An 18,731-nucleotide genomic window follows, 5' to 3' on the forward strand; every position below is an offset into this window, starting at 1 on the left:
GTGTGCCACCAACACCAACTTCTACCATGGCCATTGGTAGGAGGAACTCAATATCCTCTTCACAATTTAAGTACGTACTATCATGATATGACATTGCGTAAGGGATCTCAATATCCACTCACAATTCACAACCTTTGTGAACCCATTATCCGATCAAATTATCCATTACTCTTGATAATCTGCCAAAAAACCTGATGCTTCAGATTATGATGCATGACAAATTTTTTTTTTTTTTTTGGTGAAATGTGAGATATATAAATTAAAAATGAATAATTAAAATGTAAGTTCAGACCAGCCTCAACCTATGCCAATGCATTCACGCTACAACCAAAACACTGCAGCCACAAAAACCAATATAGTATAACACTAAACTAGACCAGACACAAAGCCTCAGTCCACTGCTATGCCCCATTTCCTTAGCCATACTTTATCATTCTGTGTTGGCTCCTTGCTCAGTCTTGCTCTGATTCTTCTCTTCACTTCTTCTCTGATAGTGCCAGCAACATTGTCAGGCCTTATCAGTAGAAAATTAATCCTTGCATTATTTCTCTGGTTCCAAATGAAGTATAAGCAGGCTGATCAGATAAGTGAATGCACATCCTGCTTCAAAGCAGGCTTGGGAACGATACCATTAGGTGGTGCAGACATGCTTACATCAACCTTAAATCCACAGCAGGTCTCTACTGCAGCAATGACTTGTCTACTATATGAACACTCAAAGAAGAGATGACTTTGAGTTTCAACAGCAACATCTATTATCAGGCAGCAACCAAACTGGTACAGTTTATACTTAACCTTCAAACCATTATTCATGGTAATCCAGCTGATCATAGCATGTTTGGGGTAGTTCCATTTGTTCCAAACAAAATTTTTCCAACTCTGTAAGGCTTGTTTAGGTCTCAACCATTCATAGCCACTTCTAATTGAGTATCCCTTAGGATCCTCAGACCATTGGTCATCAATGTAAGCTGGCTTCATGATCTCTTTTACTCTACATATACACTTCCATGCCCAGGACACATCATTTGGTGGATAGTATGTATGCCAGACCCTATTCTTGATGTAAATCTGATTAACCCATCTGATCCATAACCTATCAGCTTTGCCATAAATCCAATTCACCAGTTTTGCAACAGTGGCTGTATTCCAAAGTTCAGCCTCCTTAATGCCTAAACCTCCTTCATATTTTGGTAGTGTAACCTTGTCCCAGGCTATGAGAGGAACCATGTGATATTCAGCACTGCTTCCCCATAAATAATTTCTGCAAATGGCCTCAATTCTCTTAATTACTCCCTTAGGTATCAAAAATATGCTAGCCCAATAAGAGTAAAGAGTGTTAAGGACATAATTGATAAGCACAACCCTCCCAGCATAGGAAAGCTTTTTGGCACCTAGGCTCCTTATTCTATTCACCATTTTTTCAGCAAGAATGTTGCAATCTTTCTTGGTTAACCTACCTGCTTGAATTGGAACACCCAAGTATCTGAATGGCAATATCCCCTCTACAAAACCAGTGGCCTGTATAATATCTGCCTTTAGGGATGCATGACAATTAATGGAGTCAAAATATTCCCACAAAGGAATACAACCACTTAGCCATTCAAATTTTTATCCTGCAAGTTCTTCACAATATATTCATACTCCATTACATATTCAACAATGCAATTATGCATCTATAACTTTCATGATATAGCATTATAAAAGATACAGTTTTCCAAAGTCAAATAAATATCATAATTATTCGACGTTCAATTAAATTGCAAACACATTCCCAAAGATACAATTGTTTTCATGGATTAGCTTACAAAAAAACATGGTGTCCATCACCTATAACAACGACATGAGCTATATCATATCTCTCATAACGCATACAAAAATCATATATATGAATGTAACAACCTTTCCACCAAATTCATTTTGTCATGTATAAACCCATGTATGCATCTTAATTAATGTCTCATATATTAGTGTTCCAATTATCACCAACTTCCAGCACTAAGACTCAATTGTCTTACGACGAGAAAGTTAAGGGTAGTCATACGTTTACTAGACGATCCACAATCTACAACTTACTCAAGGTCTAAGCAATCACCTTTACCGCTAATAAGAATTGGACAATATTTTTAACAAAATTTCCAAAGTAATCTGTAAAACCAGCTCAACTATAAAACATCAAGTAGTGACAAGGTTAATATTATAGGCTCATGGCTAACATTCAAGATGACATAAGATGATGAACAAATATTACCCTTTTTGAAACATGTCACCAAAGATCAAAATTGTCATCATAAACCAAGATGCCAAATTATCCATTGTCATAACCAACTATACATAACAAATTATTTTAGATCCAATTTTGTATTGCATAAAATCATACAATATTTTCCTTTACGCTCCATATATTTCCAAATATATCACATAAGGAATACGTTTTTCACAACTTAGAGAGGAAACACAACTTTTCAAAGTTTACTAAAAAAAAAAAATACTACTTCCCCCACAAGTTCTCATATTATACATAATGACAACACAACATTCAAAAAGTCACGAATACATTAATCTAATCAATCATATTAGATAATAAAGAAGTTATTAAGCGTTCCTTATATAATAAGCATGCTCTTAACCCAAACAATTTCAACCTATTAATTTATTGCTTCCAGTTTACTATGTCACATAATTATCCGATAACAATTAAATAGATCAACCGGAAGTTGAGAACAACTTGAAAAAATTCTTTGTATAATCAAGCATGACATTGCTTCAAAGTTTATGGCCTCTTAACAAATAAACGAGAATATATTGATCTCATCCCATGTTCTTATTCTAGTACAAAAGTATATATTCTTAGTCATATAAAAAAAACATACTCATGTAATAATCTTCTATGAAGCAAGGGAGAAATAAAAGTTTGGTCACAAGTAGTAAGACAGACGAAATAAGAATACAAGTCAAATAATAGTCGATCTTACTAAATGCTGATATCCAACTCAATTTCGTCATGAATCTCAAAACCTCCTTCGCAGTCAACAAAATCATAGTGGAAAGTTCATAAAATTAAAACGAAAGTGGTAGTCTAGAAACTGCTCCAGTGCAATTATTCATGGTAAGGCCGGACAGTAAAGCAAAGAGGTAAGCCAAGAAAAATTCAGTATAATAGCGTAACTGCACAAAGATTCCAGTCAAAAGTTTGGTAAATCAACTTTCGGATTTGGTAATCCGAAATGATTCCAGGTTCGAAAGTTTGGCAGGTGTACTAAAAAAAAAATACGCACGCGTACTGTTTAACCACACTAAAAAGCAATGGAATAAAAGGATATCTATGATACTTACAAGAAAATACTCAGGTACTTAAAGAATTAGCCCTATTACAAATTAGATTACACAATTTTTTTTTTCATCATTGATGAGAAGGATGACTAGCATTTATACACGAAAAAAAATTGCACAACATACAAAATCACGTGTACTCCATTGTACAGTAGTGAAAAGACAATTTTTAGTGGAATCAAATGAATTAGATTTTAAACTAGCATTTATACTTGTGCAATCTTTGAAAAAGTGTAAAACATATAAGACAAACACGATGCTAAAATTTGTAAACTGGCCCGTGTAACAAATTATCAGGAAAATGTAAAAAATGTAAACTGACCCTCTTTGTTACTAATATACTCTGTATGCCACTATCATCCATAATGAGATAAAAATTAGATTTTTGGTGACGAATCAACACAAATAGACGTAGCCATATCGCCTTAAATGAAAAATTTAACGAGCAAGAAAAACTAAAATACAACTTTAGACTGTAGGCGGTATGACTATTATGAAATTAATGAACAGATAAACTTACAGAATTTGAAGAGTAAGATATCGTGGCGTGATAGAATCACTGCCCTAAAGTTGTATTTGCCCCGCTCGATACACACGGCCTCTTAGCAACCAACTTCCCAGGGTTACACGACTTCCAAGTCTACGGTGTACGACAAAGACTCAGATTGAGGATTACTAACAGAACGTTGCCAAAATCAGCTATGAATGATACATATTAGGGAAGAAGTAGTTTGAGAAGAGTAGATGTGAGAATATGTTGACTGTTTTGAAATGGTGTGGATAGGTGGTATTTATAGGAGTGGAAAAGAAAAATCTAGAAACATATTTATTATTGTCTTGTAAACTGATTTTAGTAATCAACACCATTTGTATAGGAAATACAATAATCAACATAAAAGAATGAGTAATCTATTTTGGAAAATTGTGCCGATGAATGTGGAAAATAGGTGATCACACTTCCGAAAAAAAGGTCGCTCGACCGCACCGTGAGTCTTTTAACATAGACCGACCCCTCCACTACTACACATATTAGTAGTAATACAAGTGATCACTTATAAACCACAACCTCCTAATTTATTATATCAATGTCGGATAAATAAACGCTTCTTTTGAAGGAACACTTCTAACAATCAATACTTTGATCGGACCATAGAAATCAATACTTTGATTTAACCTTAATGTCGAACTTCAATGAAGAAAGTTGTCTAAACTACAATCAGACAGTAAAACTATCTAATTTACAATCAGACATCAAAAACTCAAGGCACTAACTCTATCATATAAAACTACATATCTCCACAAAATAATCTCGTTCCTAACTTGAAAAGCAATAAAAGCAGAGGAAATAAAAACACGGATCACAAAGACAACAAAAAATTGCCCACTTACCATATTCATCCTCTTCGTTGACGATGAATGTGAGCTCTACTGTCATCCAAACCCTAACTCCCTAACTTAAATCAAAGCTTACCTAATGTGATAAGATTAAGATCAAACAATAACCTGCTTCATCAAATTCAATACATACCTTAATTAGATCACGATCAAACAAGATAAATAAACCCAAAGATCAAACAACAAACCCATAAATTAAAACAACAAACATGGTTGTTCAAAAAATACCTTTGATTAGGTTGCCATCTGAGTGAGGATCCAGAAGAAGTGAGACGGAGAGAAAAAAGGAGAATGAAACAGAAAAGGTGTAAGTGTGCTGGAGATGAAATGAATGGAGGAGAATGATTCGGGAAGTTTGTGAAAAAAAGTGTGTTAATGAAAGAGGAATTGAGGACCTGGATTGCATGAAACAGAAGGAACGGCTGAGATGTGGCAAGAGTTGGATTGTTCATTAGTGAACAGTATAAAAGGTCGCTCACTTTTAAGCAAGGGGGGATATGATGAATTATAGTTTTGTTTTAAGGATACTTGAGTTGTTTTCAAATTAATATCAAATAATTTGAATGACAATTCTGAATTCTTATGTTTATAAAAGTTATGATTATCGGATGTTAGAAAATGGGATGGATAAGATTATAAAATGTGGGTTGAAAATTCAGATTTAGGGAGGAAGGAGTTCAATGATGTCATTAGGGCGCAACGAACAAATATACCGTTGGAAATATACGGTGGTTGGCACTCGGTAGGAATGTTAATGACAAATGATAAACTTGGATAACAATAGAATCACGTATTCGATTTTCGTAAAGAGTATTTTAACCTTTACATTGTCTCGAGTATTACCAAAACTTTTATAGAATAATATGACTATCGATTCCCTCTCATTCTAGGCAAATAGAATAAAAGAATACTATGGAGTTTTGTATTTTTTTTTTCTTTCAAAATAAATTTCAGATTTTCCTCCTGTTAATCTTCATGCAATGTAGTATGTATATTATACACATGCATATGCATGCACTTAAAGATGAATGAAGTGTCATAATCTAACCGGCACCCTTTGAGAAAATAAGGAGCATCCGCAAAGGTGGGGAGGTGCCTTCCCATATGTCCTCTCTCTCCTCATATGAGGCTCCTCATTGTTGCACAAAGCTCCCCAACATTTGGGGTTCCACTGTTTTTAGAGGAGCTCCCAAAAAAAAAAGTAAGGCAATTTGTGTTACTTTTGGGGAGGTTCCCAAATTTTTGTGTGTGAATTGGGGAACCCTATTGTTGCATAAATGTAATTATGAAATGGGGAGGGTAAATGGAAAAGTTAGTGGAAAATGAGGTGGACGAATAAGAAAAGGAAAGAGAAGATATGGGGAGCCTCACCTTTGCGGATGCTCTCAGGAGCCCAATAAGGTACTTTATGGAGAGGTGAATAAGCATTTATTCGTTTTTTTTTTTTAATTTCAATTACTAATTTAGATCTTATATTTAGTACGTGTGACTTATTGATTAAATACAAGTTAATTAAATATAAATTTTTACTAATAATCAAACAATAAACACAAATTGTTGTGTAAGACTTAAATTTAGGTATGACTGACCCAATAATATTAGGCCCATCAAAATTACTTAGTAAAAATATAAAATAATATTTTTATTTTAATAACTTAATATTATAAGTTGATAATATACATATTTAAATATATTAGCTTTTGAAATAAGTTATTAAGGGGGTGTTTGGTTGGGGTACTTGGAATGGATTGGAATGGATTTCCTCCATTCAAGTGTTTGGTTGGACCCTTTTGGAATGGAGTTTGATACCCAAGGGGTTCTAAATCCATTCCAAACCATTGGAATCTCATACCCAAGTCTCATCCCAGGATTCTAAATCCATTCCACCCTATCCAAACCCTAAAGCTATTGAGGGGCCGTTTGGTTCAAACAATTGGAATGGAATGGAATGGATTCTAATACCAAGGAGGTATGGAGTTAGAACCCCATACTTTTTAATGCTTGTTTGGTTTGAACTTGTAATGGATTCTAAATGCCATACATGTTGTTTGGTTCACATTTGGAATGGATTTCGAATCGTTTTCTTTTCTTCATTATAGATAACTACAATTAATATTATTTAAAATTAAAATTAACTATAACAAAAGCAAAAATCCAAATTACTCCATAAAAATCCATTGAACATGTTCATATAATACGACAATAGCAAAAATATTCTAACATCAATAAAAATCCACATAAAATGTTCTATGAAAAATATGATAGTCTAAAAATAAACTCCTTCTTCCATGCATCAATTATTGCCATTTCGAGGCAAGTGTGGGTGAATGAGGTTAAAAATAAACTCCTTCTTCCATGCATCATCCGGACTCTGATAAAAGAGAGAGAGATCACTTGGACTAGACGCCAATTTTTGGGAAGCTAATAATGCTTCATATCTAGTCAACCCTTGCACACCAAGTAGCTCATTTACCAAATTTTTCTTCTGATTTTCCAATTCTTGCTCACGAACCATAATAGCGTGTTCATGTTGTTGGGTGGTTGATAAAGCATTAGCAATAGTAGACATATGAACATTCATTCCACTCATGAAATCAGATAAGTTTGAAGACATATCTTTGAAAGAAGTAGTCAAATCCACAACATCCGGCATCTTTCTCTTCTTTGTTTTTTGTTTCGTATTCTCCATCTGAATTTTCACCGTCTTTGCTTTCTTAGAAGTCGGCTCACTTGGACTAGATTGACTAGGCCGATAAAGTGACTCATTATCATCAATAAGATCATCTTCGTCACTTTCATCCTTGCTTAAGTCAATTGGCTCATTTTGTTGGTTCTCCACTGCTTCAGCAAAAGTCTCAGAATAATTTCCAGTGGCTCGATCAGGGCCATAAATAATTGCCAACTTATCAAAGTGTGGAAATGAAACGTTCCACAATCCATGGGCATTTTTATTTTGCTGCAACAATAATACAACACATTCTCGATCAAGTTGAGTTAAAAAAAAATCACCAATTAAGAAAGAGAAACGAAAAGAGAGAAAAAGTATTACCCTACAAAAATCATCATAAGATTGTCTTTCACATTTTATCATATGCTTCTCATCATCCCAGGAAAAGCCAGAAGTGCGAAACATCTCCGTTAGTGCATTATATTTATCCTTAAACCACTTTATCTTTGACTCAATATGAGGATTTGCTTTTAAACCACATCCTGGGAATTTTTTGTTCATCATATCTTCCAACTTATTCTTAAACCCATTCTTGAAACTACCATCAGCTTTCCATTGCGGATCACTATTCAACTCTAACAGCCCATCAATTAAATGCTCTTCTTCAAGTTTAGTCCAAGAACGCTTATTTTTACCCCTTCCACCTTGAGATGTTTGCCCAACATCCATGCTATATACAATCAAATGTCAGATTGTCAGATTGTCAGGTATACCTGACAATCTGACAATCTGTTAGGAATTTGCATACCTGACAATCTGACAATCTGACATTTGATTGTATATAGCATGGATGTTGGGCAAACATCTCAAGGTGGAAGGGGTAAAAATAAGCGTTCTTGGACTAAACTTGAAGAAGAGCATTTAATTGATGGGCTGTTAGAGTTGAATAGTGATCCGCAATGGAAAGCTGATGGTAGTTTCAAGAATGGGTTTAAGAATAAGTTGGAAGATATGATGAACAAAAAATTCCCAGGATGTGGTTTAAAAGCAAATCCTCATATTGAGTCAAAGATAAAGTGGTTTAAGGATAAATATAATGCACTAACGGAGATGTTTCGCACTTCTGGCTTTTCCTGGGATGATGAGAAGCATATGATAAAATGTGAAAGACAATCTTATGATGATTTTTGTAGGGTAATACTTTTTCTCTCTTTTCGTTTCTCTTTCTTAATTGGTGATTTTTTTTTAACTCAACTTGATCGAGAATGTGTTGTATTATTGTTGCAGCAAAATAAAAATGCCCATGGATTGTGGAACGTTTCATTTCCACACTTTGATAAGTTGGCAATTATTTATGGCCCTGATCGAGCCACTGGAAATTATTCTGAGACTTTTGCTGAAGCAGTGGAGAACCAACAAAATGAGCCAATTGACTTAAGCAAGGATGAAAGTGACGAAGATGATCTTATTGATGATAATGAGTCACTTTATCGGCCTAGTCAATCTAGTCCAAGTAGGCCGACTTCTAAGAAAGCAAAGACGGTGAAAATTCAGATGGAGAATACGAAACAAAAAACAAAGAAGAGAAAGATGCCGGATGTTGTGGATTTGACTACTTCTTTCAAAGATATGTCTTCAAACTTATCTGATTTCATGAGTGGAATGAATGTTCATATGTCTACTATTGCTAATGCTTTATCAACCACCCAACAACATGAACACGCTATTATGGTTCGTGAGCAAGAATTGGAAAATCAGAAGAAAAATTTGGTAAATGAGCTACTTGGTGTGCAAGGGTTGACTAGATATGAAGCATTATTAGCTTCCCAAAATTGGCGTCTAGTCCAAGTGATCTCTCTCTTTTTATCGAGTCCGGATGATGCATGGAAGAAGGAGTTTATTTTTAACCTCATTCACCCACACTTGCCTCGAAATGGCAATAATTGATGCATGGAAGAAGGAGTTTATTTTTAGACTATCATATTTTTCATAGAACATTTTATGTGGATTTTTATTGGTGTTAGAATATTTTTGCTATTGTCGTATTATATGAACATGTTCAATGGATTTTTATGGAGTAATTTGGATTTTTGCTTTTGTTATAGTTAATTTTAATTTTAAATAATATTAATTGTAGTTATCTATAATGAAGAAAAGAAAACGATTCGAAATCCATTCCAAATGTGAACCAAACAACATGTATGGCATTTAGAATCCATTACAAGTTCAAACCAAACAAGCATTAAAAAGTATGGGGTTCTAACTCCATACCTCCTTGGTATTAGAATCCATTCCATTCCATTCCAATTGTTTGAACCAAACGGCCCCTAAGTTATCAAAATAAAATAAAAAGCTTGATATATTAATGACTTGTGCCTGGGCTTTCTCCTATTGGGTCAGCCCTATGCTATAAGACAATCATATAGGAGAGTTGCTGAACAATAAATAACAATAAACAATAAAGTACGTCAAGTAAATCACCCGCGATAAATTACATGGTTCAGCCCAGTTGAAAATTTTACGTCCACCCCTTCTTTTATTAATCAATTAAGAGCACCCAATCGCCTAATCTACAATAATTGATTAGCCTCCACGACTAACTAGAGATGTTAAGTTCTCGTTTAGAGGGATGTTAAGCCTAAGGAGTGTGTGTGAGATGTTAAGCCCACGATTATGTGAGATGTTAAGCTCACATGTTTTGAAGGATGTTAACCTTTCGAGATTTAAGAGATGTTAAACTTTCAACTCGCTGCAAAAGTAAGTATGAATTTTCTTGATTACAATCGCCTCTAAAATAATATAATACAATCTAATTATTTAGATATGATTTATAAAACTATCTTGTAACAACCTGGAGTGTATAAATGAGAAAAGAACATATCCCCTATTACTAAGAGAATAAAAATTTTCTTAGATTTCCCTCCAAAAAGCATCTAGTTAAATAAGGTAATAAATAAAATTTTCTTTCATTACATTATTATATTTTCAATGAATATATTCTTATAAATAAACTCTAATTTTTAAAATAAATTCATAATTATGATTTTTCATTAAAATAAAATAAAATTGATAATAAACTATAAACTATAAGTTGGTAAATTTTTCAGTAATGCAATAATTATTACTGTAGAGAATAACTTGACACATGCTTACTATTAGTTTCGTGACAAAAAAACATTCACTAAAAAAAATTCGCAACTTAAATAAATTTTTTTATTAGTTTTCCATTTCATTTTTTTTTGTTTCATATCAAAATACAATTGAGTGAACTCATAAATATTAATGAGGTGCAAATTTAAAAAGTATATAAATCCTCCTATATACCAAGATAATACAACTTCTCTAAAGTTTTCCCTCCAAAGTGCTCAAACTTATGTATGGAAACTGATGGGGCATATTCTGCACCCGCTGACCAGTCAACATATTGAGCAAGGTCAAAGATATCCACAGCAAGTCAACGGCTTAGACAGCCTAACCGACGCCACCTGTCGGCCTGTCAGATGGGTCCCGCCGGGCAACCAAATAGCCGGGCACACATCCGCGAACTCATATCCAAGACCCCTCGGCGGTGAGTCAACAGGGCCCGCCAGCCTGCCATAGGTCCCTCGGCCGAGGGGTAGATCAGTCTTTCCACGTGCTAGCCACTCGGCCACTTGGCCACTACGTGACAAAAGGTGAAAGTCTATAAATACTCCTCTACTCTCATTGAATAGAGGATCCACAATTTAACCTAAGAATCACTATTCATCTGGTAATATCTTCCTTATCTCTCTACAATACGTACTTTGCCAAGTAACAACAACTTACCTCTCTAAGTTACTGACTTGAGCGTCGGAGTGAGTTCGCTCGGCCCAAAGCCGAGCCCTCAGTTTGTTCATCCTTTCAGGAGACCGCAAGGAGGATTCAACCAAAGACGTCATTCTACAAGCACGGGTGGTAACATATAACTGCTCTGGAATTACACCCGGAACAATTGGCGCCGTCTGTGGGGAAAAGATACTAGAAGCTAGACACATTCATTCCCAAACGAAAAAAAAAAAACAAACAAAACAAAAACCCACCCAAAAAGCTAAGAAGATGTCGAAACAACCAGAGAAGGTGTCGGGGGAAAACAAATTCTACCAAGACGACACATTCCACAACTCAGAAATCGGACAGTCCCCCACCGGCCGTATCACTGATGCGACGAACGGGACGCCAAAGGAACAAGATATGCCGCTGCCCGCCGGCCAGGTCACCGTCATGGGACATGTGGTTAATGCAGCAAAGCTGAAGCTACTCCTGGACATAATTGCTAGTACGCCGCTCACACCGTCACACCGACAAGAGCGGCGGAACCCGTCCGAGAGACCGGGGCCTGAATGTGACTCCAAGAGACTTGAATGGAGCACTGGAAGAAGCTGGCCCTGTCAAGACGCCGGGGGAGCCCAGAGCGCTAGTGGTAGACCTTAGTCCTTCCCGCACTCGCGGGAGGATGGCGTCTCCGCAGCGCCGACGAGGCACCCCCCAGAGGAGTGAAAGAAGCCCGACTCGTCGGAGTCGGAGAAGAAGCTCGACTTACCATAGTCGGAGGAGAAGCCCCACCTAGTACGAGGAGAGGAGCCGGACTAGGGACGTGAGGAGCCGATCGCCGCGTGTCGTTCGACACGTGGTCAGACAGCCTCTCAGCGCCTACGTCCTAGATACCCCGGTGCCGACAATGCTGAAGTTACCACCTATAGCATACAAAGGAGAAGGCGACCCAACCGACCACGTCGAGGCTTACGAGTCTCACATGTCAGTATGGGAGCAACCCGATGAGGTTTGGTGCCGAATCTTCCCAACGACACTGCATGGGATGGCACAGAGTTGGTACAAGGGGCTACCCGACGGGTCGGTATACTGTTACGCCAACCTAAAGGACACGTTCCTAGCCCAGTATTCCTGCAACACGAGGAGGGTCGTGGAGACATCGGACCTCCTGACTATCAGACAGGAGGGAGGCGAGTCGATCCGAAGTTATGTGAAGAGGTTCGACGCCAAGGTTCAGCAAATTCGTGAGCTGAACAGCGAACTGGAAGCCTTCGCGCTGATGAAAGGCCTCCCGAGGGGAGACCTAAAGAATGAGCTCATCAAGTGCGGCGGCCAGAGACTAGACTCCGCCAGAAAAATGGCCGATCAAGCCATTAAGGTGGAGGACTACCACCAAACCTGGGTAGGCCCCAGCGAGGCCGGCCACTCAGAAAAGAAAAGCCGCCGGGAGGACAACCCGGATGAAAGACGCTGTGACGATAATAGGTCACGGTCTGACAGGTCCACCAGAAACGAGACTCGGCGGATCTTTGGGTGGATTTGGGAACGAACCGCCGAGGCGGTACAATGATCACACCCCCCCAGCCGTGTCGCCCGCCGAGGTTTTCGCCCGAGCAAGAGCGAGGGTCGAAGTGGGAGAGACCTCCCGGCCGAGGAGTGACGGTGACACGAGCGATCGTGAGTACCACGGCCACACCGGTCACCTTATCGATAATCGTCGGCATCGAAGAATGCCATTGAAGAACTGATCCGGAAGGGGAGCCTCGGCAAGTATGTTGCCAAAGGCCAAAAGACTGATGCCGACGGTTCGGATAAGAAATCCGTCTTCGAACGGATAGGAGTAATCCATGTCGTCATCGGGGGCAACGAGAACGGTGGGTCCGCTCATGGGCGCAAACGGCACCTGAACGAGCTGTATCAGGCCATCAACTTTGTGCCCAACACAGCGACTCCCGCTTCCAACATCCCCGATATAACTATTGGGAAGAAGGATTACGAGGGAGTCATCGCCCCTCACAGCGACCCACTCGTAGTCCACTTGGACATAGCCAACCACCTGGTGAAGAGGTGCCTGATTGACACAGGCGCCTACACAAACATTATGTACAACGAATGCTTTCTCAACCTCGGTCTGAAAGTTGAAGACTTGAGCCCCTGCACCAACCCGTTGTATAGCTTTTTTGGAGCCGGCCTGGTACCCCTTGGGTCAATCAGGCTGCCGGTGAGGTTCGGCGGGGAAAGTGCGGCCAAAAACGTTATGTCTGAGTTCGTGGTCATTGACGGCTCGTCTGCCTAAAACGTTATGTCCGAGTCACCCTGAGCGAGGCCGATGCGGTAATGTCCATCCGGGCTCTGACGTTGATGTATGTCTCGGACCGGGGGGAAGTGCGTAAGCTCGTCTCAAAGAACGAAGTGGTCAATATCCAAGTGTCCGCCAGAGGGTGCAACATGCAATCCTTCAAAGTGGCGAAGAAGTCAGAGAAGGGGAAGAGCCCATCCTTGCAACAGGAGGGCGAGCACAGGAATACCACCGTCGGCATGGTAGAAGGAGCGGAGACCGAAGAGGTGGAGATTGACCCAGGCCGCACCGTAACTATCGGTGTTAACCTGGAGCCAAAGTTCAGAGCCGCCCTCCTAGATCTGCTGAGGAAAAACAAAGACGTCTTCGCCTACTCAGCGGCCGAGATGCCAGGCGTGAGCCGGGAGGTAATTTTTCTCAGGCTAAACGTACTCCCCACCGCTCGCCCTGTCAAACAAAGGATGAGGAACTCCTCAGCCGAGAAAGATGAGGCCATCAAAGCCGAGGTAGATAAATTACTGGCTGCAGGATTCATCATGCCTTGTACCTATCCTGAATGGTTAGCTAATGTGGTAATGGTGAGGAAATCATCGGGGGCATGGAGGATGTGTGTAGATTTTACCAATCTTAATAAAGCGTGCCCCAAAGATTGCTATCCCTTGCCTCGAATAGACAGCTTAATCGACGCGACGGTAGGCTACACTATCTTTGCCGAGTCCGGGACGCCTTCTCGGGGTATCATCAGGTGTTCATGGCCGAGGAAGACATGCCTAAATGCGCATTCATCACCGCTAACGGCACATACATGTACAAAATGATGCCATTTGGTTTAAAGAACGCCGGTGCGACTTACACAAGACTGGTGGACAAAGTGTTCCAAAATCAAAAAGGGCGAAACATTGAGGCTTACGTCGACGATGCTATTGTAAAAAGCAAGTCCGACAGCGAGCACTTAGCCGATTTACACGAAACATTTTGTTCACTAAGGAAGTACAAGATGAAACTCAACCCAATGAAATGCAACTTCGGAGTCCGGGCAGGTAAGTTCCTCGGCGTACTTGTCAGTGCCAGGGGAATTGACGCCAATCCAGACAAAGTCCAGGCGATCCTAGACCTGCCGGAGCCGAGGAATCGAAAGGAGGTCATAATGCTGACCGGGAGGATGGCGGCTTTAGCCCGTTTCATCTCTCGGTCGGCCGAAAAAAGCACCCCATTCTTCAAGGTGTTGAAGGGGAATAAAGACTTCGGCTGGGGGGAGGAGCAGAGCACAGCTTTCAAACAACTGAAAACTCATCTTCAGACTCTCCCAACCCTGTCCAGGCCGATCTTTGGGAAACATCGATCAGACATAGCGAGCATTACCTCGGCCACGGTCGGTCCGTGATCGTCGAGAAGAGGACAAGCAACAAACACCAATCTACTTTGTCACCATACACATTTGTTCCGCCGAGAGAAATTACCCGCCGATTGAAAAAGCGCCTTTGCCGTCGTCGTCGGCGCAAGGAAACCGAAACCCTACTTCGACGCACATCCCGTGACGGTCCTAACCGACCAGCCGTTGGAAAAAGCATTGGAAAAGTTTGAGCAATCCGGCAGCTCATCAAATGGGCGAGAGAGCTATCCGGCCGGCATTCAGGTACAAGCCGAGGCCCTCGATAAAGGGGCGAGGCACTTTGGCGATTTCCTGGCCGAATGCACATACCAAGAAGAGCAAAACCCCAGAGTATGGGAGGTATACACCGACGGGTCCTCCACGACGAACGCTCGGAGCCGATACTTATCATCAGCCCAAACGGGGACGAGTTCGAGTAAGCCTTGAAATTTACCTTCTCGGCCTCAAACAACGAATCCGAATACGAGGCGGTGATAACCGGAGTCGAGCTAGCTAGGGCCGCAGGGGCGGAGCACATAATTGTGAAAACAGATTCACTTTTGGTGGCTAACCAAATCAGAGGAGAGTACGAGACTCGAGACGACGGAATGGTAAGATACCTGGAAAGGGTGAAAGCTGATACCTCAAAGTTAAAATCTTTTCAGATACAATGCATTCCCAGGTCTGAGAACAACCGAGCCGACGCTCTCTCAAAACTCGCCAGTTCAACCATCAAGAATGTCAGCCGAACCGTGCTGGTAGACATCAGGAATGCCAAGAGCATTACTGAGGCCGTCGGCATGGTGGGTAACATAGAGACCGAGACAACGTGGATGACTCCGATAACAAAGTACAAATTGACAAGTGAACTACCGGAGGACCGCAGTCTCGCGCAGAAAATAAAAAGGATCGCAGCAAGGTACTTGGTGTTTGAAGGAGAACTATACAGAAGGTCCGTGATAAGACCACTTTTGAAATGTGTCGGCCCAGCCGACGCGGAGCTCATATTGACAGAGATTCACGAAGGCATTTGCGGCCATCACATGGGGGCAAGAACACTAGCCCACAAAGCTCTCCGAGCCGGCTACTTCTGGCCCACCATGCTTGCGGATTCCAGAGCCAAGACCAAGAAATGCAACAACTGTCAAATGCATGCTCCGGTGATACATGCGCCGTCCCGAGACCTGCAGCCGGTACTTAATCCCCTTCCTTTCGCACAGTGGGGGATGGATCTACTAGGGCCATTTCCAACGGCATCCGGCGGAAGAAAGTTCTTGATTGTCGCCGTTGATTACTTCACTAAATGGGTTGAAGCTGTAGCAGTACCTGCAAAGACGACGGCAGCCGTAAGAAAGGTAATCTGGGAAAATGTCATAACCCGTTTTGGGCTACCCCAAGTCATGGTATTCGACCACGGCCGAGAGTTTTGGAGTGACACGATAATGAGCTGGCTGGAAGGACTCGGTATCAAATTTGCATACTCCTCTGTCTGTCATCCACAGAGTAACGGACAGGCGGAGGCAGCCAATAAAACAATCCTCAATGGTTTGAAGAAGACAGTTGAAGACCTAAAGGGAAGATGGGCCGATGAACTACCTGGCGTCCTATGGTCCCTGCGAACCACGGAGAAAGAAGCAACGGGGTACAGTCCGTTCCACTTAGTCTACGGGTCCGAAGCAGTCCTGCCAATTGAAGCAACGATGCCGACATTCAGAACGGCCACCTTTAACCCGGTCGAAAATGAGGAAGGCTTAAGAGCCTCCCTAGACCTAGTTGAAGAAAGCCGAGATACAGCACGCCTCAACTTGGCGGTATACCAAAACCGAATGAGAAGAACTTACAACCGAAGAGTCCACAAAAGGGACTTGAAAGTAGGGGATCTAGTCCTAAGAAAGTCGGCCGCCACCAACAAAGGAAACATTCATGGTAAACTAACGGCCAACTGGGAGGGTCCCTACAAAGTGGTTGAGGAAATGAGGCCGGGTACATACCGGCTGACCGACATGGAGGGTGTGCCTCTGATGAGCTACTGGAACACCGACAATCTCAGGAAATACTTTGTGTAGCGGCGGAGGTGTCCAAAACAATTGTTGGCACCCCAACGCATGTTTACATCTAATGAAGGATCACCCAAATTTTTCCATCAAAGTGTTTATCCCCTCCGCGGTCATATCGAGGTAGACGCCCCGGCCCAAGCCGGGCAGTCACCCCAAAAACGCTGTCGCGTCGTAACCCCTAGTCGCCTCGGCCAACCGAAGGCCTGGCAGGGGACACAACGATCGATACGCCAAAAATACGCTGTCGCGTCGTAACCCCTAGTCGCCTCGGCCAACCGAAGGCCTGGCAGGGGACACAACGATCGATATGCCAAAAATACGCTGTCGCGTCGTAACCCCTAGTCGCCTCGGCCAATCGAAGGCCTGGCAGGGGACACAACGATCGATACGCCAAAATACGCTGTCGCGTCGTAACCCCTAGTCGCCTCGGCCAACCGAAGGCCTGGCAGGGGACACAACGATCGATACGCCAAAAATACGCTGTCGCGTCGTAACCCCTAGTCGCCTCGGCCAATCGAAGGCCTGGCAGAGGACACAACGATCGATACGCCAAAATACGCTGTCGCGTCGTAACCCCTAGTTGCCTCGGCCAACCGAAGGCTTGACAGGGGACACAACGATCGATACGCTAACATGTTCAAGAAAAAGACGTTAAACACAGTTGAGATACGCCTTGGCTAAGCCGTAGGTAAAAATGAAAAGCGCTCAACTAATAACGCAAGAAGGCAAGAAACGACCTCGGCCAAGCCAGAGGCAAAACAAGCAAACATTCATTAATAACAACAGATTACAAACGAGAAGAATGCAGACGACGGCCGTCCCCATAGGGATAAGCCAAAACGCAACCTACCAAAGTTTTACATAAACAAGGAAAAGAGAAGCAAAAGATTACAGACATGATATTTGAAGCGCCAAAAGATGGCGGGAGGAAAGGCTCGTGTTGGCCCCGAACAGCTAAAGCTATCCGAGACGCCGGGTGAGTCCGGTGACGACCGCCCGTCTCCCTACGCTGATGCCGCCCATCATTGGCGGCGGCGGCAACTTCGGTGGCCGGCCCAGAGGAAAGCTTGTCATCTCCACATGCCTTCAGCCTTTCAACCTCCTTCTCGGCCTCCTTCACCTTTGCATCATAAGCCGCCTTGGCCTCGGCTATCTGAGCCGCCTTCGCCGCCTCCTCTTTTTCCGCAACCGCCTTTTCCGCGGCATCGGCCATCTCATCTAAAAGCTGCTCAAATTTCTCCCACGGGAAGGAGTCTTCAGGAATGAGCCTCTTGATTGCCTCCCTGGTCGCTTCCTCGGCCCGATCCCGGAATTGAGCGCACAAGTCAGGGAGGACCTTATCTTGAAGCACCTCAATATCTTTCTCCCTTTGGGCAAGAACATCCCTGGTGTCCGCAAGCGCCTCCGACTGAGCCTCATACATCCCCCTCCATTCTTCCCTTTTGGCAACAACGGCGTCGTAGCCGCCCTTGTACCTGTCCCGCTCCTCCAGCAACTGGGCAGAGGTGGCATCAGCAGCCTCGACTTTGGCCCTCTCGGCCAATAGCTGCTTCTCAGCTTCCTCCGCACGCCTCCGAGCAGCTAGGAGGTCAAGTTTAGCCTTCCCGGCTTCCCCCTTTGCCACGGAGAGATCAAGCTTGAGCCGTTGGATCAGAGGCCCAGCCTGGGCCATGGCCTGCTCTTGCTCCATAATGTAGGAGCCGGCCAGTTGAGTCCACTTCGCCAGCCTCTTGGATATTTTTGTACCCTCCGCCACAAGCTCGGCGGGGAACCTTCCGAGTGCGGAGTCAACGGTGACATTCCTATCACCCGCCTTCT

The 18,731-nt window shown here is 42.1% G+C and overlaps 3 protein-coding genes across 3 annotated transcripts; 1 reads left to right on the forward strand and 2 right to left on the reverse strand.

The window, feature by feature from the left end:
* Nucleotides 1-221: 221 nt before the first annotated feature.
* Nucleotides 222-5,178, reverse strand: LOC141601121 (uncharacterized). The gene is made up of 2 exons (XM_074421403.1): nucleotides 4,954-5,178; nucleotides 222-1,261 (listed from the first exon to the last, which is right to left on the reverse strand). Exons 1-2 carry the CDS (start codon nucleotides 5,175-5,177, stop codon nucleotides 580-582), a joined length of 906 nt encoding a protein of 301 aa, XP_074277504.1. The 5' UTR covers nucleotide 5,178; the 3' UTR covers nucleotides 222-579.
* A 1,798-nt stretch (nucleotides 5,179-6,976) lies between these two features.
* LOC141653432 (uncharacterized) lies at nucleotides 6,977-8,224 on the reverse strand. The gene is made up of 3 exons (XM_074461199.1): nucleotides 8,202-8,224; nucleotides 7,775-8,123; nucleotides 6,977-7,681 (listed from the first exon to the last, which is right to left on the reverse strand). Exons 1-3 carry the CDS (start codon nucleotides 8,222-8,224, stop codon nucleotides 7,019-7,021), a joined length of 1,035 nt encoding a protein of 344 aa, XP_074317300.1. The 3' UTR covers nucleotides 6,977-7,018.
* Nucleotides 8,225-8,239: 15 nt separating this feature from the next.
* Nucleotides 8,240-9,340, forward strand: LOC141653442 (uncharacterized). Its single transcript, XM_074461211.1, has 2 exons — nucleotides 8,240-8,587; nucleotides 8,681-9,340. The coding sequence occupies exons 1-2, from the start codon at nucleotides 8,240-8,242 to the stop codon at nucleotides 9,338-9,340; spliced, it is 1,008 nt and encodes a 335-aa protein (XP_074317312.1).
* The last annotated feature ends 9,391 nt before the right edge of the window (nucleotides 9,341-18,731 follow it).

The sequence above is a fragment of the Silene latifolia genome, chromosome 1 (genome assembly GCF_048544455.1).
Source record: "Silene latifolia isolate original U9 population chromosome 1, ASM4854445v1, whole genome shotgun sequence".
NCBI classification, from domain to species: Eukaryota; Viridiplantae; Streptophyta; class Magnoliopsida; order Caryophyllales; family Caryophyllaceae; genus Silene; species Silene latifolia.